General features: G+C 42.9%; 1 protein-coding gene across 1 annotated transcript; it reads left to right on the top strand.

The window, feature by feature from the left end:
* The first annotated feature begins 16,581 nt into the window (after positions 1-16,581).
* LOC146174827 (uncharacterized) lies at positions 16,582-24,303 on the top strand. The gene is made up of 4 exons (XM_084585463.1): positions 16,582-16,865; positions 17,321-17,631; positions 17,946-18,152; positions 24,065-24,303. Exons 1-4 carry the CDS (start codon positions 16,582-16,584, stop codon positions 24,301-24,303), a joined length of 1,041 nt encoding a protein of 346 aa, XP_084441589.1.
* Positions 24,304-25,306: the final 1,003 nt, after the last annotated feature.

Raw genomic sequence — 25,306 nt, 5'->3', positions numbered from 1 at the left:
GTTAAGAGACACATCTCGACACGACTAAAAGCAACAAGACACTCTCAACACAGACAATATATGACATCTTTATCAATAGCATTCACAATAGTACTGCGTGATATGAACACTTGTTTACAAGCTGGCTAACCCCCGTCGAGTTATAATTTCTTAACGTATACAAATTTCTGATGCTTGGTTTGCCAAAAACAAAGTGAAGGAACTGTTGTCGACGCCCAGTGGCTGCTTGTGAAAGAAAGATGCCCTTGCTGTTGGCCTGTTTCTAGCCTTTATTTAGGTTAAGGGACACATCTCGACATGGCTAAAAGCAACAAGACACTCTCAACACAGACAATATATGACATCTTTATCAATAGCATTCACAATAGTACTGCGTGATCTGAACACTTGTTTGCAAGCTGGCTGACCCCCGTCGTGTTATAATTTCTTAAGGTATACAAATGTCTGACGCTTGGTTTGCCGAAAATAAAGTGAAGGAACTGTTGTCGACGCCCAGTCGCTGCTTGTGAAACAAAGATGCCTTTGCTGTTGGCCTGTTCCTAGCCTTTATTTAGGTTAAGAGACACATCTCGACACGGCTAAAAGCAACAAGACACTCTCAACAAAGACAATATATGACATCTTTATCAATAGCATTCACAATAGTACTGCGTGATCTGAACACTTCAAGCTGGCTAACCCCCATCGAGTTATAATTTCTTAAGGTATACAAATGTCTGACGCTTGGTTTGCCAAAAACAAAGTGAAGGAACTGTTGTCGACGCCGAGTGGCTGCTTGTGAAACAAAGATGCCCTTGCTGTTGGCCTGTTTCTAGCCTTTATTTAGGTTAAGAGACACATCTCGACACGGCTAAAAGCAACAAGACACTCTCAACACAGAGAATATATGACATCTTTATCAATAGCATTTACAATAGTACTGCGTGATCTGAACACTTGTTTGCAATCTGGCTAACCCCCGTCGAGTTATAATTTCTTAAGGTATACAAATGTCTGATGCTTGGTTTGCCAAAAACAAAGTGAAGGAACTGTTGTCGACGCCCAGTGGCTGCTTGTGAAACAAAGATGCCCTTGCTGTTGGCCTGTTTCTAGCCTTTATTTAGGTTAACAGACACATCTCGACATGGCACTCTCAACACAGACAATATATGACAACATCTTTATCAATAGCATTCACAATAGCATTGCGTGATCTGAACACTTGTTTGCAAGCTGGCTAACCCCCGTCGAGTTATAATTTCTTAAGGTATAAAAATGTCTGACGCTTGGATGCCAAAAACAAAGTGAAGGAACTTTTGTCGACGCCCAGTGGCTGCTTGTGAAACAAAGATGCCCTTGCCGTTGGCCTGTTTCTAGCCTTTATTTAGGTTAAGAGACACATCTCAACATGGCTAAAAGCAACAAGACACTCTCAACATGGACAATATATGACAACCTCTTTATCAATAGCATTCACAATATTACTGCGTGACGTGAACACTTGTTTGCAACCTGATTAACCCTCGTCGAGCTATAATTTCTAAAGTTATACAAATGTCTGGCGCTAGGTTTTCCAAAAACAGTGATCATACTGATGTTGACGTCCAGTGGTCGCCTGTGAAACAAAGGTGCGCTTGCTGTTGGCCAATTTGCAGCCTAATTTTAGGGCAATAAGCCTCTTTCAATTAACACATGACTCTAAGCCATTGTCCTTGTCAGTTTTATACATTGTCTATCCGTGATAAATGTTACAAGTGGGCATAAATATTGTAGGCAAGGGACTCTACGACTACTGATGGTAGAGAAAAGAGATTGTATTCTATACAGCCAATTTGCTAGCTTTTATATAACTGGGACACTTTGATATGACTTGATAACAAACCAGTCACAATGCATAACATCAGTTTCAAAGCACTATTATTTACATCACTTAATGCCGCTTTTCGAAGGAGGTGGAAAGCACGGTGCCCATGTGCTGTGCGATGTCAGTGCACGTTAAAGAACCCCAGCTGGTCGAAATTTCCTGAGTCCTCCACTGCGGCGTCTCTTATAGCCTGAGTCGCTTTGGGATGTTAAACCCCAAAAACGAAACCAAACCAAACCAATTAGAAGGCTGAATAATAAATATTGCAACTGAAAATTTGTATTTTAAATGTTACTGTTTTCAAATTACATTTCACTGCATCTTGAGTTAAAAGAACAAGCGTTTGAGTTTTTTCGAGTAATGTAAACTCAACTGAAATCGGAAATGAAAGACAAACGCAATATTGTTCAAATTTACCCCGTCACGAACATGTAGGAAGTGAGCACATACTTGAACATTGAAAGAAAAGTATTCTTTTCTGTTCCTGAACACTTCGGCATCGTCACCTTTGGGACTCTTGATGCGGACGTGGGTACAATCCAGACACCCTGCCACTCCAGGAAAACCTCCCATCCTGTAAAGTTCCCGCATAACTTGCAGGGCTTCCGTGAACTCTTGGAGCTTTACGAGGGCTGGAAACAGTCTGCCCGCTATCATTGTTGTGACGCGCTCAACAATTTGAGATACCGTGGGCTGTGAAATGTTGACCAGGTCTCCAATGACTACCTGGAAGGTTCCGGCGCCTTAAAAGCGCAATGTCACCAGCACTTGCAGGAGCGGTGGCACAGGGCAGCCACGGTCATCTGTGTTCGCTTGAAGCGGCAGCATTGCCAGCAGCTGCATAATGGCCTCTTTTGAGAATCGGTACCGAAAGAGGAACTCGTCATTGTCGTATTCTTCCATTGGGTTGGTGCGGTCCCTCAGTATGCGCCGTGATGCTGTCTCATGTGGGCGACTTTGCGGCTTTCGATTTTTCTTGCGAGGGCTAGAAAGTCTTTCAGAGTGGGTAGCCATCTTGGATCTCGTAAGGGGCGCATTAAGATAGCTCCTAAGCTAGCTTGAAAATGGCTACTTATTGTTAAGTTTAAGATCGCAGAAAGGTTCGGTTTAAGTAGAAGTTCGGTTTCTGAAACACATTAAGCCACTGTAAGTGCATGGCGTGAAAAGATAAGTGTAAGGCCAGTTTGTGAATACGGCAGTCACTAACCACCGTATTCACAAATGGGCCTTATACATACGCCAAAAGTGACACTTTCATAAATGTACGGTAAGTGTAAGATTTAGGCAAAGATGAAGTGCGTTTCGAAAACCCGTCTTTACGTACCAAAAGAAACCCTTATGAAAGTTCCACTTATTGTAGTGGAAAATAAGTCTGGGAACGAGGGTACAACAAATTTTCATGCTACATTGCAAGCTTTTTCATAAATGAGCAGCTTCCAGCAACAGTAAAAATAAAAGAAGTTTTGATTCTCACGTTCAAGGAAGTTCAATGCAAAATTTGGAAGCACGTTTGCTATTTTTAGCCAATCTTCATTTTCACTCTGGCCACACTTGTTGCGGTTCTTTTGTTGCTGCTGTTCTTTCCCGTTCCTGTTCTTGCTTTTTGATCGTACTTTGCGCATGTTGTTACTGTTCTCCTTTTGTTTTTCTTCCTCCTCGAAGTCAGCTGATTTCGCCGAGTTCAATTTTTTTTTATACTGTACCCTGTCAGTGTATTTTTTCTGCAATGGCATTAAAAAGGAGAAAGATTAACTTTACTGAAGAAGAGCAAGCACTACTAATCAATCTGGCGACACAAAAGAAAGACATAATTGAAAACAAGCGCACGGACGCAGTTTCTGTACAACAGAGAAAAAACTGTGGGCGGAGATCACCCTTCACTTGAACAGCCAGCACGGTGAGCGGCCCCGCAGCAGCCAGCAGTTCCGGAAATGCTGGGAGAACCTAAAAAAAAAAAAAAAGTGGCGTAGAGCTAAGGCCAAGGACACAAAAGAGTTCTGTACAGGTAAGCTGCCTTCTCATCGCATGCTAATAACGCCAAAGTTAACTTGCTTCTCTCTAGTGGGTCCAGATATCATAACAGCTACGCATTCGTTGAGCTCAGTTACTGTCGAGTGCAGTTGTCAGGTAAAATTTATTCAGCTGATCTAACAATATTGAAACTTGCTCTTGATTTTTCAGGTTGTAGCTCAGCGGTCCTGTCATTGCTGATGGAGGAATTGGAAAGGGTTGGCGCGGTGGCATCGCATATGTCTGTGAAGATGGAAAATCCTTTTGATAGTGATAGTACACAACACACCGGTGCCGGAGGGGCCAACGCTGTCGAAGCAGCCTTCGCGGACGAATGTACGGCAGCTGTGGCAAAGCTGTTGGCCCCAATGCAAACCGCAGCAATCGCTGCATTCAATGGAAGCGAAGGTGAGGGTTTGCTCGTGCATTGTGTATTACGCGCACTTAGCTATGCTCTGCATTGGGTTCGTCTGACTGACGAAATGAAAGCATTATAATAAACCAGGGCAGGATAAAAGCGATAACGTGTAGCCTTCTGTAAATTCTGCACCACTGTTGTAGAGTGTGTGAGTGAGGCAAGAAGTGGCTCCTAAATTAGTGTAATGATAGCAGTGGCTGGCAAAGTTGGTCTTGCTCTTTTGGCAGAGGTTCAAAGCCGACTGGAGTTGTTTTTTTTTGAAGAAACCATCCAGGCAAAAATCCAAGAATGCAGATAGTGCTGCTTCTGAATGAAAAGACTTCCGGTAGCATAAACACATTTTTATTTAAAGATACCATGTTCAACGCACCCCGAGCAGACACTGCAGAGCAATAAAATTATTTAGGGCAGCGTGCGAAGAGTCGGATTTCATTCATCTACTGTGCAGGGAACATAACAATAGCATCCAGTTGGAACTGAGGATCAATTCTATATGTTCAGTTTCTTATACATTGACTTGAGTATCAAAATGAGCAAAATCAAATACCACACTGTGGCATTATTTGCATAAAAATGGCAAGGCATCTACTGACAGCGTGTAGGTGTACTGTATTACATCCAAAACACTGCACTATGTGACTGAACAAATTTCTGGGCAGTTTCCCTGAAGTGTTAAAACCAGAAATAACCGAAAAGGTTGCCTTACAATGCATCAAGCATGTTCTCTATCCTTGTCATTTTGCATATCAGCATAAATAGATTTTAATGGGATTCTGGTGCATATAGCTGCTAATACATAATTTCTAAGAAAATGTAACTCATGTTTCAGAAATTTTACAGGCATGGCCTCATGCTCGTTAGCCAAAAGGTGACATATGAAAATATATTAGCTGAAGTAAACAGTGCATTTGCATTAAAATACCTTTATAATGCTGTTATCTGCATGAAAGAAAAGCATGTAACTAGCCTTTGAAACACATATGCAGCTCCAGTATTGAAAAAGATGGAAAATACGAATGCTGCAGTGCAAGTTGCTGCACAGCCATCATTCTGTCATGGCATTACACTGTCGTGTTTGTGTTCTTTATCACGTGAAATCATCCCTAACATAAAGACTGCTCATGGCACCATGCTTTATTAGGTGCTATCCACAGCAAGGAGCAAGAACAATTAAGTCCTCATAGCAAGATATTCTTTTCCAGATGCTCATAAGCAGACTTCCTCTATGAGGGGGATACAGAGATCTGCGTCAGCAACTGGGACCCAACAGATGGTCTGGTAATGCAACCACCACGGCATTCCTCTCCGCAACCCATTGCTCCGACCATAGGGTTACGGCACAACTGTGGCTCCAACAACCAGAGTGCTAGCACAGCCCCACCCATCAAAGCTATCAGATGCTGGACAGCTCTGGAAGAAGAGCTTGAAGCATGGCTGCAAGCTGTTTCCGATGAAAAGCAACAAAAGGCGAAAAGAGCACCTTCTTCGCATGCAGATGATGCATGCCGAAAGAAAGAAAAAAAATGAAATCAACGCACAAAAGTTGCTTAATGTATAGGCAAAAGCTGCCATTTTGCAGCTCCAGTTGCAGTTGCAGCAAAAGCAAATTGAATAAATGACTGGTTCAGCAAAAAGTCAAGTTTGGGCTAATTGATCTGAGTACATCGTAATTGTGCGACAGCAAGCAGTGATCCGTCTGTAATAATCCAACCTCATCCTTTGCAGGAGCCTTCGTCACGAGAAACTTGCAATAACATTCATTATACAATGCAACCCTGTGATGCTTCAAGACGTTGGGTATGGTAACTTTTATCAATCAAGCATCATCCAAGCCACTCTCAACAAAGATGCTATATGACAACATCTTTATCAATAGCATTTACAATAGTACTGCGTGATGTGAACACTTGTTTGCAACCTGATTAATCCATGTCTAGCTATAATTTTTAAAGTTATACAAATGTCTGACGCTAGGTTTTCCAAAACCAAAGTGAAGGAACTGTTGTTGTCACATATGGTGACCTTTGAGGGCTTTCGATTTCTCTTACGAGGGCTAGAAAGTTGACGAACGCCGAGAAACATTCAGAGTGGGTAGGAATCTTGGATCTCGTAAGGGGCGCGTTAAGTTTGCTCCTGAGCTAGCTTGAAAACGGCTACTTATTGTTCAGCTTAAAATCACCGAAAGGTTCGGTTTAAGTAGAAGTGCGCTTTCTGAAACACGTTAAGCCACTGTTAAGTGCATGGAGTGAAAAGATAAGTGTAAGGCCCGTTTGTGAATACGGCGGTGAGTCTGGGAATGAGGGTACAACAAAATTTCACACTACATTGCAAGTTTTTTCATAAATAAACAGCTTCCAGCAAATGTAAACATAAAAGAAGTTTTGAATCTCGCGTTCATGAAAGTTTAATGCAAAAATTGGAAGCAGCTCATTTGCTATTTTAGCCAATCAACATTTTCAGTCTGGCCACACTTGTGGTTCTTTTGTTGCTGCTGTTATTTCCTGTTCCTGTTCTTGCTTTTTGATCGTACTTTGCACGTGTTGTTGCTGTTCTCTATTCATTTTCTTCCTCCCTGAAGTCAGCTTATTTCGCTGAGTTCAATTTTTTTTTATACTGTTGCCTGTCAGTGTATTTTTTTTTGCAATGGCATTCGAAAGGAGAAAGATTAACTTTACTGAAAAAGAGCGAGCACTACTAATCGATGTGGCAACACAAAAGAAAGACATCCTTGAACACAAGCGCACGGACACAGTTTCTGTACAACATAAAAAAAGTGTGGGAGGAGATCGCCCTTCACTTCAACAGCCGGCACGGTGTGTGGCCTCGCAGTAGCCAGCAGCTCCAGAAATGCTGGGAGAACCTCAAAGAAAAGTGGCGTAGAGCTAACGCCAAGGATACGAAGGAGTTGTTCCGTACAGGTAAGCTGCCTTCTCATCGCATGCTAATAACGCCACAGTTAACTTGTTTTTCTCAGGTGTGTCCACATATCATATTAGTTACGCATTCGTTTAGCGCAGAGTTACTGTCGAGAGCAGTTGTCAGGAAAAATGTATCCTGCTGACCAAACGTTGATGAAATTTGCTCTCGATTTTTCAGGTGGCTCAGCGGTTCCGTCATTGCTGAGGGAGGAATTGGAAAGGGTTGGTGCAGTGGCGTTGCATATGTCTGTGGGGATTGAAAATCATGTTGATAGCAACTGCGTGCGACACACCGGTGCCGGTGGAGCCGACGCAGCTGAAACAGTCTCTGCAGATGAATGTTCGGCAGCTGTGGCAAGACTGTTGGCTCCAATGCAAACCTCGCAATTGCTGCATTCAGTGGAAGCAAAGGTGAGGGTTAGCTCGTGCATTGCTTATTATGTGCACTTAACTATGTTCTGCATTGGGTTTGTCTGGCTGATGAAATAAAAGCATTATAATAAACCAGTTCAGCATAAAAGTGATAACGTGTAGCCTTCTGTATATTCTGCAACCACTGTTGTCGAGTGTGCAAGTGAGGCGAGGAGTGGCTCTTAAATAGGTGTAGTGATAGCAGTTGCTGGCAAAGCTGGTCTCACTGATTTGGCCTAGGTTCAAAAGTGACTGGAGTTTTTTTTTTTTTTTTAATGTACTTTCCAGGCAAAAATTCAAGAATGTAGATAGTAGTGCTTCTGAATGAAAAGGCTTCAGGTAGCATAAACACATTTTTATTTAAAGGTACCATGTGTAACGCACACCAAGCAGGCACTGTAGAGCAATGAAATCATTTCAGGCAGTGCACGCGAAGAGTGTTTTGATTCATACACTGTGCAGGCAACATAGCCACTGCATCCAGTTGTAACTGAAGATCAATTCAATATGTTCAGTTTCTTATACATTGACTTGAGTATCAAAATGAGCAAAATCAAATACCACACTGTGGCATTATTTGCATATGCAATGGCAATGCATCTACTGACAGTGTGTAGGTGTACTATACTACACCCAAAACACTGCACTATTTGAGAACAAATTTCTCGGCAGTTTCCCTGAAGTGCTAAAACCAGAAATACCCGAAAAGGTTACCATAAAATGCACCAAGCTTGTTCTCTATCCTTCTCGTTCTGCATATCAGCATAAATAAATTTGAATGGCATGCTGGCGCACATAGCTGCTAATACATAGTTTCTAAGAAAATATAACTCATGTTTCAGAAATTTTACAGGCATGGCCTTATGCTCGTTAGCCAAAAGGTGACATGAAAGAGTATTAGTCTGAAGTAAACAGTGCATTTGCATTAAAATACCGTTATAATGCTGTTATCTGCTTGAAAGATAAGCATGTGACTGGCCTTTGAGACAAATATGCAGCTCCATTATTGAAATAGATGTAAATGACGAATGCTGCCCATTCAAGTTGCTGCACAGCCATCATTCTGTCATATCATTATACTGTTGTGTTCTTGTGTTCTATATCACGTGAAATCATCCCTAACATAAAGACTGCTCATGGCACCATGCTTTATTAGGTGCTATCCACAGCAAGGAGCAAGAACAATTAAGTCCTCATAGCAAGATATTCTTTTCCAGATGCTCATAAGCAGACTTCCTCTATGAGGGGGATACAGAGATCTGCGTCAGCAACTGGGACCCAACAGATGGTCTGGTAATGCAACCACCACGGCATTCCTCTCCGCAACCCATTGCTCCGACCATAGGGTTACGGCACAACTGTGGCTCCAACAACCAGAGCGCTAGCACAGCCCCACCCAGCAAAGCTAACAGACGCCAGACAGCTCTCGAAGAAGAGCTTGAAGCACGGCTGCAAGCTGTTTCCGATGAAAAGCAACAAGAGGCAAAAAGAGCACCTTCTACGCATGCAGATGATGCATGCTCAAGAAAGAAAAAAAAAGCAATAGACACACAAAGGTTGCTTAATACACAAACAAAACTTGCCATTTTGCAGCTCCAGTTGCAGTTGCAGCAAAAGCAAATGATTAAATGACTGCTTCAACAAAAATACAAGTTCAGGGATTTTTATCTGAGTACATCTTGATTGCGTAGCAGCAAGCAACAATCCGTTTGTATTAATCGAACCTCATCCTTTGCACTAGCTTTCGTCACAAGAAATTTGCAATAAGATACATCATAAAATGGAACCCTGTGATGCTTGAAGACGTATGTGGTAATTTTTTATCACTCAAGGATCAACCAAATCCAAAGAATCACTAAATGAAAAAGTTTGCTGTAAGCTTGAGTCACTCTTGATCGATCATATTGAAAACCAAATTACTGTCCTTTACAACATGTTGTATCGGAAGGGTTACAATATATATTGCGAGTTTTTTGTGGGGATGGCTTCCCATAAAGTTTTTGACAAGTAGGTTAATATAGATGGTATGTAGCCAGCAATATTCCTTGCCATACATATATCTTGGCCGTCTATGGATAGTGGCACAAACTTTAGATGACTAATATGGGGACGAAAAGTGCTGCCGAACAATCTGGTTACGGACTCTGAATCCATTTTGGTGTCCTGTGGCTGTAGCTGTGCAGCTGTCCCCACAGTTGGTCCGGCAAGATGCAGAGCATGAGAAGGCAGTGTGATGGTGGATGTCTGGACATTGGCAGGGATTGGATACTGCAGGTGCAGGCTCAAGTTCGGGAGAGCAGCACATGATGTTATTACCAGCACAGAAGTGGATGTCTTGATCTGCAATTTCATATCAAGGCATGAAAAGCACCTTTTGCAAATAACAAAAACCCTCTCTAACTGTTTCAGATCCTCATCACCGAGATGCTGTACTTAAAAAAAAACGTCTGAAATACTACAGTGGTCAATATAGCATCAATGTTCCACACAATGCTATTTAGTTGCAGCTTACCTTCGCTCTGCACTGTTCTTAGTTTCCTTAAATGGAGTCATGAGATAGTGGCGACACGCATATCCGGAGTCTCCTAGCAAGATTCCTGGCACAGTACCATCTTCGAACAGGGCTCTAGCATGGCTGTTGTCAAAAATGCGACTGCCGTGTGCTGAGCCTGGCCTTATCTTGCTATGAGGACTTAATTGTTCTTGCTCCTTGCTGTGGATAGCACCTAATAAAGCATGGTGCCATGAGCAGTCTTTATGTTAGGGATGATTTCACATGATATAGAACACAAAAACACAACAGTATAATGATATGACAGAATGATGGCTGTGCAGCAACTTGAATGGGCAGCATTCGTCATTTACATCTATTTCAATAATGGAGCTGCATATTTGTCTCAAAGGCCAGTCACATGCTTATCTTTCAAGCAGATAACAGCATTATAACGGTATTTTAATGCACTGTTTACTTCAGCCTAATACACTTTAATTTGTCACCTTTTGGCTATAGAGCATGAGGCCATACCTGTAAAATTTCTGAAACATGAGTTACAATTTCTTAGAAACTATGTATTAGCAGTTATATGCACCAGCATCCCATTAAAATCTATGCAGATATGCAGAACGACAAGGATAGAGAACAAGCTTGGTGCTTTGTATGGTAACCTTTTCGGGTATTTCTGGTTTTAACTCTTCGGGGAAACTGCTGAGAAATTTGTTCTGAGTCAAATAGTGCAGTGTTTTGGGTGCAGTATAGTACACCTACAAGCTGTCAGTAGATGCATTGCCATTGCATATGCAAATAATGCCACAGTATGGTATTTGAGTTTGCTCTTTTTGATACTGAAGTCAGTGTATAAGAAACTGAACATATATAATTGATCCTCAATTACAAGTGGATGCAGTGGCCATGTTCCCTGCACCATTGATGAATCAAAACAGTCTTCGTGCGCATTGCCTGAAATGATTTTATTGCTCTGCAGTGCCTGCTTGGTATGCGTTACACATGGTATCCTTAAATAAACATGTGTTTATGCTACCTGAAGTCTTTTCAATCAGATGCAGTACTATCTGCATTCTTGGATTTTCGCCTGGATGGCTCCTTTAAAAAAAAAAACTCCAGTCGGCTTTGAATCTAGGCCAAAAGAGTGACCGCCGTATTCACAAACGGGCCTTATACTTATGCCAAAAGTGGCATTTTCTTTAGTGTATGGTAAGTATAAGGTTTAGGCAAAGCTGAAGTGCATTTCGAAAACCCGTCTTTACGTGCCCAAAAAAAAAACCTTATGAAAGTTCCACTTATCGTGGTGGAAAATAGGCCTGAGAACTTGGTAAGGAACTGTAAAAACAAAGTGAAGGAACTGTTGTCGACGTCCTGTGGCTGCTTGTGAAATAAAGATGCCCTTGCTGTTGCCCTGTTTCTAGCCTTTATTTAGGTTAACAGACACATCTCGACATGGCACTCTAAACACAGACAATATATGACAACATCTTTATCAATAGCATTCACAATAGTACTGCGTGATTTGAACACTTGTTTGCAAGCAGGCTAACCCCCGTCGAGTTATAATTTCTTAAGGTATACAAATGTCTGACGCTTGGTTTGCCAAAAACAAAGTGAAGGAACTATTGTCGACCCCCAGTGGCTGCTTGTGAAAGAAAGATGCCCTCGCTGTTGGCCTGTTTCTAGCCTTTATTTAGGTTAAGGGACACATCTCGACACGGCTAAAAGCAACAAGACACTCTCAACACAGACAATATATGACAACATCTTTATCAATAGCATTCACAATAGTACTGTGTGATCTGAACACTTCAAGCTGGCTGACCCCCGTCGTGTTATAATTTCTTAAGGTATAGAAACGTCTGACGCTTGGTTTGCCAAAAACAAAGTGAAGGAACTATTGTCGACGCCCAGTGGCTGCTTGTGAGACAAAGATTCCCTTGCTGTTGGCCTCTTTCTAGCCTTTATTTAGGTTAAGAGACACATCTTGACATGGCTAAAAGCAACAAGTCACTCTCAACAAAGACAATATATGACAACATCTTTATCAATAGCATTCAAAATAGTACTGCGTGATCTGAGCACTTGTTTGCAAGCTGGCTAACCCCCGTCGAGTTATAAATTCTTAAGGTATACAAATGTCTGACGCTTGGTTTGCCAAAAACAAAGTGAAGGAACTTTTGTCGATGCCCAGCGGCTGCTTGTGAAACAAAGATGCCCTTGCTGTTGGCCTGTTTCTAGCCTTAATTTGGTTAAGGGACACATCTCGACACGGCTAAAAGCAACAAGACACTCTCAACACAGACAATATATGACAACATCTTTATCAATAGCATTCACAGTAGTACTGCGTGATCTGAACACTTGTTTGCAAGCTGGCTGACCCCCGTTGTGTTATAATTTCTTAAGGTATACAAATGTCTGACGCCTGGTTTGCCAAAAACAAAGTGAAGGAACTGCTGTCGACGCCCAGTGGCTGTTTGTGAAACAGAGATGCTCTTGCTGTTGACCTGTTTCTAGCCTTTTTTTAGGTTAAGAGACACATCTCGACACGGCTAAAAGCAACAAGACACTCTCAACACAGACAATATATGACATCTTTATTAATAGCATTCACAATAGTACTGCGTGATCTGAACACTTCAAGCTGGCTAACCCCCGTCGAGTTATAATTTCTTAAGGTATACAAATGTCTGATGCTTCGTTTGCCAAAAACAATGTGAAGGAACTGTTGTCAACGCCCAGTGGCTGCTTGTGAAACAGATGCCCTTGCTGTTGGCCTGTTTCTAGCCTTTATTTAGGTTAAGAGACACATCTCAACATGGCTAAAAGCAACAAGACACACTCAACACAGACAATATATGGCAGCGTCTTTATCAATAGCATTCACAATAGTACTGCGTAATCTGAACACTTGTTTGCAAGCTGGCTATCCCCCGTCGAGTTATAATTTCTTAAGGTAAAGCAACAAGACACACTCAACACAGACAATATATGGCAACATCTTTATCAATAGCATTCACAATAGTACTGCATAATCTGAACACTTGTTTGCAAGCTGGCTAACCCCCGTCGAGTTATAATTTCTTAAGGTATACAAATGTCTGACGCTTGGTTTGCCAAAAACAAAGTGAAGCAACTGTTGTTGACGCCCAGTGGCTGCTTGTGAAACAAAGACGCCCTTGATGTTGGCCGGTTTCTAGCCTTTATTTACGTTAAGAGACACTTCTCAACACCCCTAAAAGCAACAAGACAGTCTCAACACAGACAATATATGACACCTTTATCAATAGTGTAAAAACTTACAGAACTTCGTTTGGTGAACAAGCATTAGCTAATAGACTACCCCGACTGCTTAACAACTTAGCACAAAGCAATACCTGTCTTCCCAGGGCTGCACGTCGGAATTTGTTTCAGTACTTTTTCCATTCAATAGAACAGTTTTGTTCATGTCTGATTTAACCTGTTTTTTTTTTGTTTTTTTTTTACTCGCCGTAAGTGTGGGCTTCTATCTGCTTGTTTTCGTTGTGTACCTTGCGTTGATAACTGTAAACTGACATGAGCTGTATTTATTATCTCAATGTTTCCTCACCCTTTTTTTTTTCTCACCATAAGTGTGGGCCTCTATCTGCTTGTTTTCATTGTGTACTTTGCGTTCATAACTGTACACTGACAAAAGCTGTATTTATTATTTCAATGTTTCCTTACCTTGTGTTTAAATTCACATGACATGTGCTTTTTATATATGCCTGACTACTGTGGTGCTGCCAAAGCGGGGTCCCGTGGCTCTGTCAAGCTGTCAAACGGCAGCTTTTACACCGGGCTCCCGCCATCATTTGTACCAGGATGGCAAATAAATTGAATTGAATTGAATAGCATTCACAATAGTACTGCGTGATCTGAACACTTGTTTGCAGGCTGGCTGACCCTCTTCGTGTTATAATTTCTTAAGGAATACAGATGTCTGACGCTTGGTTTGCCAAAAACAAAGTGAAGGAACTGTTGTCGATGCCCAATGGTTGCTTGTGAAACAAAGATGCCCTTGCTGTTGGCCTGTTTCTAGCCTTTATTTAGGTTAAGAGACACATCTCGACACGGCTAAAAGCAACAAGACACTCTCAACACAGACAATATATGACAAGTATCAATAGCATTCACAATAGTACTAACCCCCGTTGAGTTATAATTTCTCAAGTTACACAAATATCTGATGCTTGGTTTGCCAAAAACAAAGTGAAGGAACTGTTGTCGACGCCAGTGGCTGCTTATGAAACAAAGATGCTCTTGCTGCTGGCTGTTTCTAACATTTATTTAGGTTAAGAGACACATCTCAACATGGCTAAAAGCAACAAGACACTCTCGACATGGACAATATATGACAACCTCTTTATCAATAGCATTCACAATATTACTGCGTGACGTGAACACTTGTTTGCAACCTGATTAACCCTCGTCGAGCTATAATTTCTAAAGTTATACAAATGTCTGGCGCTAGGTTTTCCAAAAACAGTGATCATACTGATGTTGACGTCCAGTGGTCGCCTGTGAAACAAAGGTGCGCTTGCTGTTGGCCAATTTGCAGCCTAATTTTAGGGCAATAAGCCTCTTTCAATTAACACATGACTCTAAGCCATTGTCCTTGTCAGTTTTATACATTGTCTATCCGTGATAAATGTTACAAGTGGGCATAAATATTGTAGGCAAGGGACTCTACGACTACTGATGGTAGAGAAAAGAGATTGTATTCTATACAGCCAATTTGCTAGCTTTTATATAACTGGGACACTTTGATATGACTTGATAACAAACCAGTCACAATGCATAACATCAGTTTCAAAGCACTATTATTTACATCACTTAATGCCGCTTTTCGAAGGAGGTGGAAAGCACGGTGCCCATGTGCTGTGCGATGTCAGTGCACGTTAAAGAACCCCAGCTGGTCGAAATTTCCTGAGTCCTCCACTGCGGCGTCTCTTATAGCCTGAGTCGCTTTGGGATGTTAAACCCCAAAAACGAAACCAAACCAAACCAATTAGAAGGCTGAATAATAAATATTGCAACTGAAAATTTGTATTTTAAATGTTACTGTTTTCAAATTACATTTCACTGCATCTTGAGTTAAAAGAACAAGCGTTTGAGTTTTTTCGAGTAATGTAAACTCAACTGAAATCGGAAATGAAAGACAAACGCAATATTGTTCAAATTTACCCCGTCACGAACATGTAGGAAGTGAGCCCATACTTGAACATTGAAAGAAAAGTATTCTTTTCTGTTCCTGAACACTTCGGCATCGTCACCTTTGGGACTCTTGATGCGGACGTGGGTACAATCCAGACACCCTGCCACTCCAGGAAAACCTCCCATCCTGTAAAGTTCCCGCATAACTTGCAGGGCTTCCGTGAACTCTTGGAGCTTTACGAGGGCTGGAAACAGTCTGCCCGCTATCATTGTTGTGACGCGCTCAACAATTTGAGATACCGTGGGCTGTGAAATGTTGACCAGGTCTCCAATGACTACCTGGAAGGTTCCGGCGCCTTAAAAGCGCAATGTCACCAGCACTTGCAGGAGCGGTGGCACAGGGCAGCCACGGTCATCTGTGTTCGCTTGAAGCGGCAGCATTGCCAGCAGCTGCATAATGGCCTCTTTTGAGAATCGGTACCGAAAGAGGAACTCGTCGTTGTCGTACTCTTCCATTGGGTTGGTGCAGTCCCTCAGTATGCGCCGTGATGCTGTCACATGTGGGCGACCTTTGCGGCTTTAGATTTTTCTTGCGAGGGCTAGAAAGTCTTTCAGAGTGGGTAGCCATCTTGGATCTTGTAAGGGGCGCATTAAGATAGCTCCTAAGCTAGCTTGAAAATGGCTACTTATCGTTAAGTTTAAGATCGCCGAAAGGTTCGGTTTAAGTAGAAGTTCGGTTTCTGAAACACGTTAAGCCACTGTTAAGTGCATGGCGTGAAAAGATAAGTGTAAGGCCAGTTTGTGAATACGGCAGTAGCCGCCGTATTCAGAAACGGGCCTTATACTGATGCAAAAAGTGCTACTTTCATAAGTATATGGGAAGTATAATATTGAGGCAAAGACGAAGTGCGTTTCAAAAACTTGCCTTAATGCACCAAAAGTAAGCCTTATAAAAGTTTCACTTATCGCAATGGAAAAAAGTCTGGGAACGAGGCTAGAAAAAATTTTTCACACTAAATTGCAAGTTTTTTCGCAAATAAACACCTTTTAGCGACTGCAAACGTGAAATACATTTTGATTATTGCATTCATTGAAGCTTAATGCCAAATCGGAAACCGCAAACACTATATTTAACAAACTGTCGTCCTCAGTCTGGCCACCCTTTTTGCCTTCTTTCGCCGTTTCTGTGTTTTGTTGTTCCTGTTCTTGCTTTTTGGTCGTTTTTCGCATGCGCTTTTGATCTGAAGCTTTTGTTTTTCTTCTTCCTCCTGAAGTCAAGTGAAGCCGAACATACGCAAACATGGCAGCCGCCGACGCGACGACTTCTGTAACTTCTGCAGCCACCTCCGCTGAAGGCACGGTTCAGGCTCGAAATCCTCGACGGAGGTTTCGAATCGGCGAAGATCTGTGCCTCCTGCGCGAGGTGGTATCGCTTAACACCTTCCAGAATCCGAGCCTATGGCACACCGTGCTCAAAAACGTGGTGGTCGCCATTCAGCGCAAGCTAACTCTCCGCGGTGTGCGCGAGAGAGTGGATTTGCTGATCGGCTACTACAGGCAGCAGGACAGAGCAAACCTGCGAAAGTAAGTTATCTGCTTATTTTGACTTGCTTGCGCTTATAGCCTTGTGTGTTGGTTGTCTAGCCTTCTCGCAGCCGACCTAGTTGCTTCAGCGCATGTGGTGGCTACGGCACACGTGTTTTTTCGTCCGTCCTTTAACCTGTTTTTTCTTTACACTTCCTCTCAATCGCATGTTCGCAGTTATAGTGGTCCCATTGATTGTAGTCGACAGGTTCATAATGCAGAGTATGATGGAATCCCGTCTGGCCGGGGGGAGGGGATACATTTGTAGAAACAATACGCCGACCACAGATTGTGAGCCGTCTTGGGAGCCGAACGTCGCATTTTGTAGTCGGCGGCGTCTCTGCCTTTTTTTTTTCCTTTTCATACAGTCGACAGTTTCGCGCTCTTTCCTTTTCTTACTGCCCTTTTTACTACTGCTATTTGACCTTCCTGTGTTTCTCCCATTTCCTTCTCAGGTCCGGCACAGAAGAGGATTATAATGAGCTGGAACAGCTGCTGCAGGAGATTTCAGATTTGGCGCGCGAGTTTGCGCATACGCCAAAGGCTCTGCCAAGAAAAGGCAATGGATCGGCGCCGAAACCAAGAGCGCTGACAGCGCGCACATCAGCCGCTGCAGAGATGAGGCTGGCGCAGCAAACTAGGGACGCGGCTTTGGCAGAGTCCGCAGTTGTGGAGCCCAGCCAGACTGAAGACAGTCAGACGAGCGGCAAGTGTTATGTTCTTGTTCACGCATATTCTAACGCGAACCCTTGTGTAGAGCTCGACGGCATACTTCCCTGCATAGAAATCGACGCCTTGTCGCAGTTTTACGATTTGAAGTAAAGTAGAGGAACATGGATAGGCTAACAAAGTTGGCGAAAGCACCTTGCTTGGGGATAGTAGGCTGCTTTCAGTTGTTTATTATTGCGTGATGCACACCGTTTGAGTACTGGAAACGCGGGTGATGCAGACTATGCACCAAACTTGTGCATCTGGAAAAAACTGTGAAAGGTTTTTGTTTCTTGACTATCTCAGCTTACTATCACTTAGCAGCTTTGTTATTTCTTTTATTCACACATCCGCACTGTTGTTTTCTTGTAGGGTCAAGGGCTTCCCAACTGCTGGTGTCCTTGTGCGAGTCGGAGCTGCACCCGCCACATTCCCCACAGAGCCCAATGTCATCGCAGCTTAACGAGCAGGACGACACCACGGCAGATGAGAACGAGGTGCCAGAGGTCCAGAACAGTGCTGTCGCCAGTGCAGCGCATGGAAGGCAGCAGCTTCAACGAAGGCGGCAGTGTATTCAAGGTGGGAAAAAAGGTAAAATAGAGCTCTGCAAAATGACCTAGAGTAGATTGTGAGCAGTATGTTTTGGCAGTAGCCTGAAGCATATCTGCATACATTACCCATGCGGGAAGAGCTTTTCACTGTTAAGAAAGCTGTACATTGTATATTTAGAAGGTGTACCTCGACGGTGTGACACCGTGTCACACCCATGTGTTCCACCTTAAAATTTTAACACTTTGCCAGTTCTTGCATGTATAATACTGTTCCATGTAGACCTACTGTAGTTTAAAAAATCCAGAACGGCACATGAAACAGCTCCTGCAGATTTGCCAAAAATTGTAATGCACACCTCATTACATTCATTTTTCATAACTTGAACAAGCAAAAGTGTTATGGGCACTGATGGAATTTTCTTCGCTGTGGTCAATAAGGCTACTTATTTTCCTTGTTCACATTTCATTCTAGTTGGCTAGTACATCTCTTGTCAGAAGTAACGCCAAAAGGTTTTCTAAGATATGTATTGCAAGTCTCATAGCATTTGTCAAATTCATGGCTTGCCAGGGTTGAGAATAAGGGTTTGCAACACCTTCAACAGACTGGGAAAGCTGGTGACTCTTAAGTACAGTTGAGACTTTCCAAAGAAATGAAGCAAAGTATACAAAATTCAGCACTTGAAATTCACATTTCACCAAAAAATGTCAGTTGAGTATACACAGGCAGTGCAGTTATGCGATTTGAGTTATTGCTCTTCTAACTCTCTAGACCAGACAGACCCATCTCCTTGCAACCTGCCAGCCGAGCAGTGTTGGTTCACGAACATCACCCATTTAAGGCATTTTTTTTATTCGAAGGCTTGCCATGGGCTATAGAAAGAGTCTGTCTTAAATTACAGGAAGTCATGCAGTCTATTTTCTTCAAGGAACTGGAGCAATCTCCGGCTTTCAACAACCAGCAATATCCATAGGATCTTCACAAAAGGTCTCAATATCAAACGTCACTTTTGTACACCCATGAGATGTCCATGCGTCCATTATTAAAAGATCATCTTTTAGTGGATATCCTCATGACCTTACCTTCGTGTGGTCGGGAAGATATCACACAGTGTACATAACTTCGATGTTTTAATGTGACTTTCAGTGGACATGCATAGTTCAGCAGATTTCTGCTTTAAATTTTGATTCGGACTAAGTGGAAAGGCAGACAGCGTCTTCAAGTAAAGCCCCTCAATTTCATCTTCAAGACCCTGTTGTCCCTTCTCTGCCCCCCCCCCCCCCGCGAGCGAGAAGACGCCGTTCACAGATGACTCATGCCGTAGCGCATGATAAAAACGTGGGCAGCTCGTTGCTCGTGCCGGAGAGGTTGAGGAGGACGTTGTACTGGCTGCCTACATTCGCGATCAAGAAATAGTGCATTCTTTGTGGCGAGCGAAAAATATTAAATGGTTTGCCTGCAGGCTTGTTGTATGATACATTTGTTATGAACATGAATAATGCGTTTATTGGGCGACGCGCTGTTACTTTCATATCTTCGGCAACTCTACCACAAAATTAGCGCAGAGTAGCACGCCTTTTTTTTTTTCTTTCATGGCGTCCTTGGCGTTGGTGCAGCCACCACAACACAATCGCACAATGCACGTGTTGTCCTTGCGAGCGAGAAGACGCGGTCAATTTAAGTGCAACGCGGACGTGTGTCCACAAATGACTCATGCCGTAGTACATGCCTATTTCAATACACTCAGCGGTCGAGTGGCATTGTAGTATTTTGGGAACCTCTGCTAATCTTGGCGCTTCCGAGTATTGCAGCTCGCGCTTGGTGCAATAGTTCTGCACCCTACCAGTACATTCCTGTACAACCGGAAGCGATCCCCGGAAGCCGGAAGTTTCATTGTGCCTGGCATGCATATGTTGCATAGCTGACACAAGCTCACATCGCCTCAACCGCTCTCCGAGGTGCTGGCAGCCGCATATCGTCGCACGCGCGTTACATGGCCACATCTTCACTGACGAAGTTGATAGCAGCAGTCATTTCAAGTTGTTAATCGCCCTGTGCATTGCCTTGTTCGTGGAGTATGTACGTTTCTTCAAAGGTACGTACGTTTCAGCTAAGAGCATGACTTTTTCTGCTATGCCTAAAGCAAGAGCAAAGACATGGGCAGCACGCGCAGCTGCGAGGAATACTCGTGCCATGTTTTCAGCTCTTGGTGAACCCGACGAGTGTGCAGAAGTGCATAAACCAGAAATGGTAGTTGTAAAGCTAGCCCGCAATGACAGCCCGGAGCCCACCTCTGTCATGTTTGACCCAGAGTTTATTCCCGCAGCGCAAGGATCACCTGCGTCATCGGAACCTCTAGTTTTTTCTTTAAGCGGCGGGCCATTTTGTGCGCGTCGCCTAGCAAATGTGCGAGCGACATTGCTGATATTGACATAAAGTGCATTTTGCGGGAGTGGATACTAGAAGAGAACATTATGCAGAAGGCCGCGACCTCCCTGCTATATTATTTTTTTAACATCACTTTTTGCATGCCTTCATCGCAGAATGGGTTGCTGCTTTGCCATTTTTTGTTCGTTTTTTTTTTTGTGAAAAGCTAGGCTGGCTCTTATTAGATCACTTCAGAGAATAAGGTTGTTGTCTTGCCATGCGTGAAGTGCCAGCTTGTTCACACAGTATATTTTTCTGGATATTATGAAAAGTGTATAAAACTATTTTCCTTTCTTGCTGTCATTACGCTCTACTTGTCCGTGTTTCCTCTCCTGGTTCCTTTATTTACACTGGCTGCAGCTCAGTACTCAGGTGCTTAATTGGCTGGCAACAATTTTTCCTTCTTTTTAGTATTTTAATAATGAACCACAGCTACTATACTGCTGTATTTGTTTCAGTGGCTGCAAGGTCAAACATGCGGAATGTTGCAACAGTGGATGATGTGCAAGCAGAAAGAAATGGCTCCAACATGCTCCATGCAGTTAAACAGCAACAGGAAAGGCTTGCAAAACAAGGTATGAAAATTTAGCCACTATTTTGTACAAAACTGTGTGTGTACATACCAGTTAGATGCCTGTTTAAGCATGGCTTGAACAAATTTAAATGAGCGAAAGCTCAAGCATGATTTTGCATGGTTTACCAAGGCTGTACACGGTTTGAATTAGGGGGTTGCTCAAGCTTCTCATGAAAAGTAGATGCGAGAGTGCATTAATACCACCTTTTCATTCCGCTATTTTTTTAGTTGGTTTTGGGGGAAAGGAAGACACAGTATGTCTCCCTTTTTAGTGGACACCTATGCTTAATTAGGTTGAAGTCATTCAGTCCCAGCGAGGTGAAATCTGAAGTTGCAGCCTGAATAGTACAGCTTACACTCTAAAACAACTTCCAACCTTAACTGAAAAAGAAGTGAACACAAATTGTTAACTATCTTTGTTACAGAGACAACAGATTGTGAATTTTTTACATTCCTTTAACTACGGGCCCGGTGGAACTACGGGCATGTTAATAGGCTTATTTTCTTCGCACATAAAGGTTTTACATTTTTTTTTTACTGTTGTATAGCTGTAAGTTCTGCTGCCAGCTTTCAGGCAAGTTTGTTTTGTGCATGCGGCATTTTTTTGTGTCTATTTGCTGTTACCTGTCAATTTCTTAATGCCTCACTTTATTGTTCACTTCATCTTTCATATTTTCCAGGAGGCACAAGCACGGACGCAAACTGAAACCCATGGAGAGGGGAAGGTGTTTGAAAGCTTGCAGTCTTTTTGTGAATAAAACTATAATTCACGCTATGTGTTTTGCTCAACAGCTAACCCTAGCTCTGCTAAAAGTGCATGCTTGTACATCTTGGCAATGTCCATGCAATGTCCAGAGACTGATTTAGCAACGTCCTCTAGACATCATAATGAATGTCCATGTGGACGTCCACTGTGAGGCAATAGGGACATCTCTGGAATGTCCACTGGACCAATTGTGGATATTTATAGAGATCCTCTGAATATTAAATATTTTGAGGGGTACATTTTATGGACATCTCCTGGATCTGATATGGTTTCTGGGTAGTGTGTTAAGTATTTATCAACTGCATTTTCCCATATTCTTAACTGCCCTTACCAGGGTCATTTCAGTGAGGCCTTCTACATCTGGAGTTTCACTGTCGACGTTATTGCTTAATCTTTCACTGTACACTGGGACACATGCAGTCTTTGTATGTATTCCAGTGTAGGTTGAACATGAACGTCAAGCCCACATACTTGCTCTCGTGGACTGTTAATTTGCGTAGTGGTGATTAAATAACAATATTGCATTTCTTTTAGTAGCTGAAATGACACTTCCCTGAGAACACTATGGCGGGCAAGTTTATGTAAAGTGGTGGGGAAGGGTCTTATGGGGGGAGGGGGGCATGGACAAAGACTGAAGTTTTACAGACTTGATTTTTTTGTGTGTGCTGTTGCACTGTTTCACTGTCATATTCTTTCAAGGATAAGCACAGCTTGCCACTCAGTACACCAATTTTCTATTCCTTTTGGCTTTGCATTTGACTTGTCTCCTTCAGTTTTGTTCACAACACCATTGTTGGCAAATGGTGACTGCAGCTATGGCGTGTTTCATCAGATCATTCATTGATGGCAGTCAAGAGTAAAAGAGGGCCTGAGATATCTCCTTATGCCACATATTTCGGAGCACATTTAAGTGCGACATTTTGTTTGCTGCACAATCGTGTCATTGCAGCCGAGTTGTGAAGTAACACACAGTCAGTAATATGGTAAATGAGGACACAGACACAAACACAGTAGTATGTCCTGCTCAAATTTATTGAGGCTTAGATGAATGCATTGTTAGGGTGCAATGATGGGTCGAGAAAAATATGAACCACACTAAGAACCCAAAGTAAGGACTAAACATCTACAAGTTAGTACTTGGACATGATGCAGAGTTTAGAATAATATGCACTATTATGGATGGCGTGTACATGTCACTATTACTGACATTACTATTAACATCACTGAGACTTGTGGTGCTCGAAGTGGGGTGCAGCTGGAGAGTGGAAGGGGCGAAGTGGCAACCAATTACTCTGCTAGAACACAGACATGCACAGGATGCCTGTTGCGCAGCAAGCCTTTCATCACCACGCACTGACCATAGAAACGAAGAATGCAGTGAGAAATGAGTTGGCAGAGACTTTTAACGGCGGAATGGAGATGTCAGAAGCGTAATTTAGACAATGCAAAGTAAAAGTATTTCATCTGTGTTGTGTTAGTCTGTGGCTGGTGAAAGGCTCTGCTAGCCCTGCGGATGTGATTGTACAGTCTAACATTGTTGTAGTTCACTGTTCTTCTATTTAAAGTCATTCCTATAAATGCAAGTCCAGTTGTTTTATGGATTTCCAAAACATTAAACGGTCCTTATGTTGAGTTGGTAAAAGCAGTGAAAACAATATTAACTGCAAGATGGCACTTTCTTTGTTTCCCTCCAAACAGGAGTTCGAGGGCTACAAGCCATGGGCCTAGAGCTTCTTCAGTTCAGTTCAGTTCAGGCGTTCAGTCGTGTCCGACTCTTCGTGACCCTATGGACCATGTCACGCCACGCTTTCCGGTCTTTCACTATCTTCTTAACATCACATAGCTTCATCTGCAATGCCTCGAGAATGCCATTTAACCATCGCGTTCGCTGCCTACCCCTTCTCCGGCGACCCTCAACCTTTCCCAACATCAAATCTTTCTCCTGCGACTCCTCTCTTCTCATCAGATGACCAAAGTAGCTGAGCTTTAACTTTAGAATTTGACCCTCCAATGAGCAGTCAGGGTTTATGGTCGACAATATCGACTGATTTGATCGTCTGGCAGTCCAAGGAACTCTTAAGAGTCTTCGCCAGCACCACAATTCAAACGCGTCAATTCTTCGGCGGTCAGCCTTTTTCACAGTCCAACTCTCGCATCCATACATCACTGGGCTAGAGCTTCTAGCCCGCCGGAAAAAATATGAATCCCGAATTAGGGATGGAGAACTGGTTTTAGCTAGGCAACGTCTAGCGCACGATGAGAAGCGCCTGGCTCTCGAAGAACGAAAAGTCCTTCTGGAGGAGGAAAGGATGCGTGCTGACAATCAAATTCGCAATGACCAGCACAACCACCTGCTCAAACAGCTGAAAAGAGTGGAAAATATTCTAACTCTGCAGAGAAGCATTCCTGAATAGGAGCAATAAAAATGTGTTGACTTGATACTGTGTACATTTGTCATGCAGCTGCATCAGGTAGCTTTTTAATTTTATCAAGGAATGTTTATTGACTGCTTGGTGATATTAATGGCATACAGGATAAGTATTACAGACTCAAATGCGATACCTGCTGTAGGTTTCCATGATAAGTGCCCGCTGCAATGGCACCTTTAAAAACAAAGCATGCATGGAGTGGTATGTGCTCGTATGAAACACTAGCGGGGAGTCAAGTACACTTCCAGCGATGGTGGTTCCAGGCCAAAATACTGTGACACTTGGGCACCGTACAGACATGTGTGGCAGTTAGCCAGCAGAGCACTTGCCTTAAATATGCGTGGCACATTTTGGAGAAAGAGCTTCTGATTTTTTTTAAAGTCAACGAAAGCAAAAACTCCAACTACTTTCCCAAAGCCCCATTCTACGGCCTGTCTCACAGCACTCATGGCCTTATTGAAAGCACACTGATGCGCTGTTAAGCTGGCACCACCATATGGCTTCAGAAGGAGGGGTCGCAGTGGGTATGCTGGATCTCCATATATGCAATAGTTGTGTCCTTGCACAAGTTTTTCCAGTTTGGCATACACATTGCTCTTCCCGAAGTTACCTGCAAAGGTATAAAAAGAAATGGTGCATTGAGGCAAAGATGACATCTGGCTTCAAGCTGCAGGAACAGGCAGACTAGCTTGTCCAGACAACTATACTTTTCAATGTTTTACTACTACTAGTTGCATACTTACCAGCGTCATGTTTGCTGCCGGGATAAGAGCCATCCAACTCGCATATTATGCCATTTGGGCACATAATGGCCTGGTATTTCAGGGCATGAAAGCGCTTGTGGCCGCTGAAATACAACTTTTGCTCTCTGGACGGCCGGCATATTGCACGCGCCGTGCCGTCAATAAACCCCCAGCAATTCTTCAGCGGGGCTCCTTTTGCGTGAACAGCCTGAAAACGGAAGTGCGAGTATGTAAGAAATTTTAAG

Source organism: Amblyomma maculatum, chromosome 11 (assembly GCF_055883805.1).
Source record: "Amblyomma maculatum isolate TAMU_Amacu chromosome 11, ASM5588380v1, whole genome shotgun sequence".
Classification (NCBI taxonomy): Eukaryota; Metazoa; Arthropoda; class Arachnida; order Ixodida; family Ixodidae; genus Amblyomma; species Amblyomma maculatum.
This window is presented reverse-complemented; position numbering and strand designations above follow the sequence as displayed.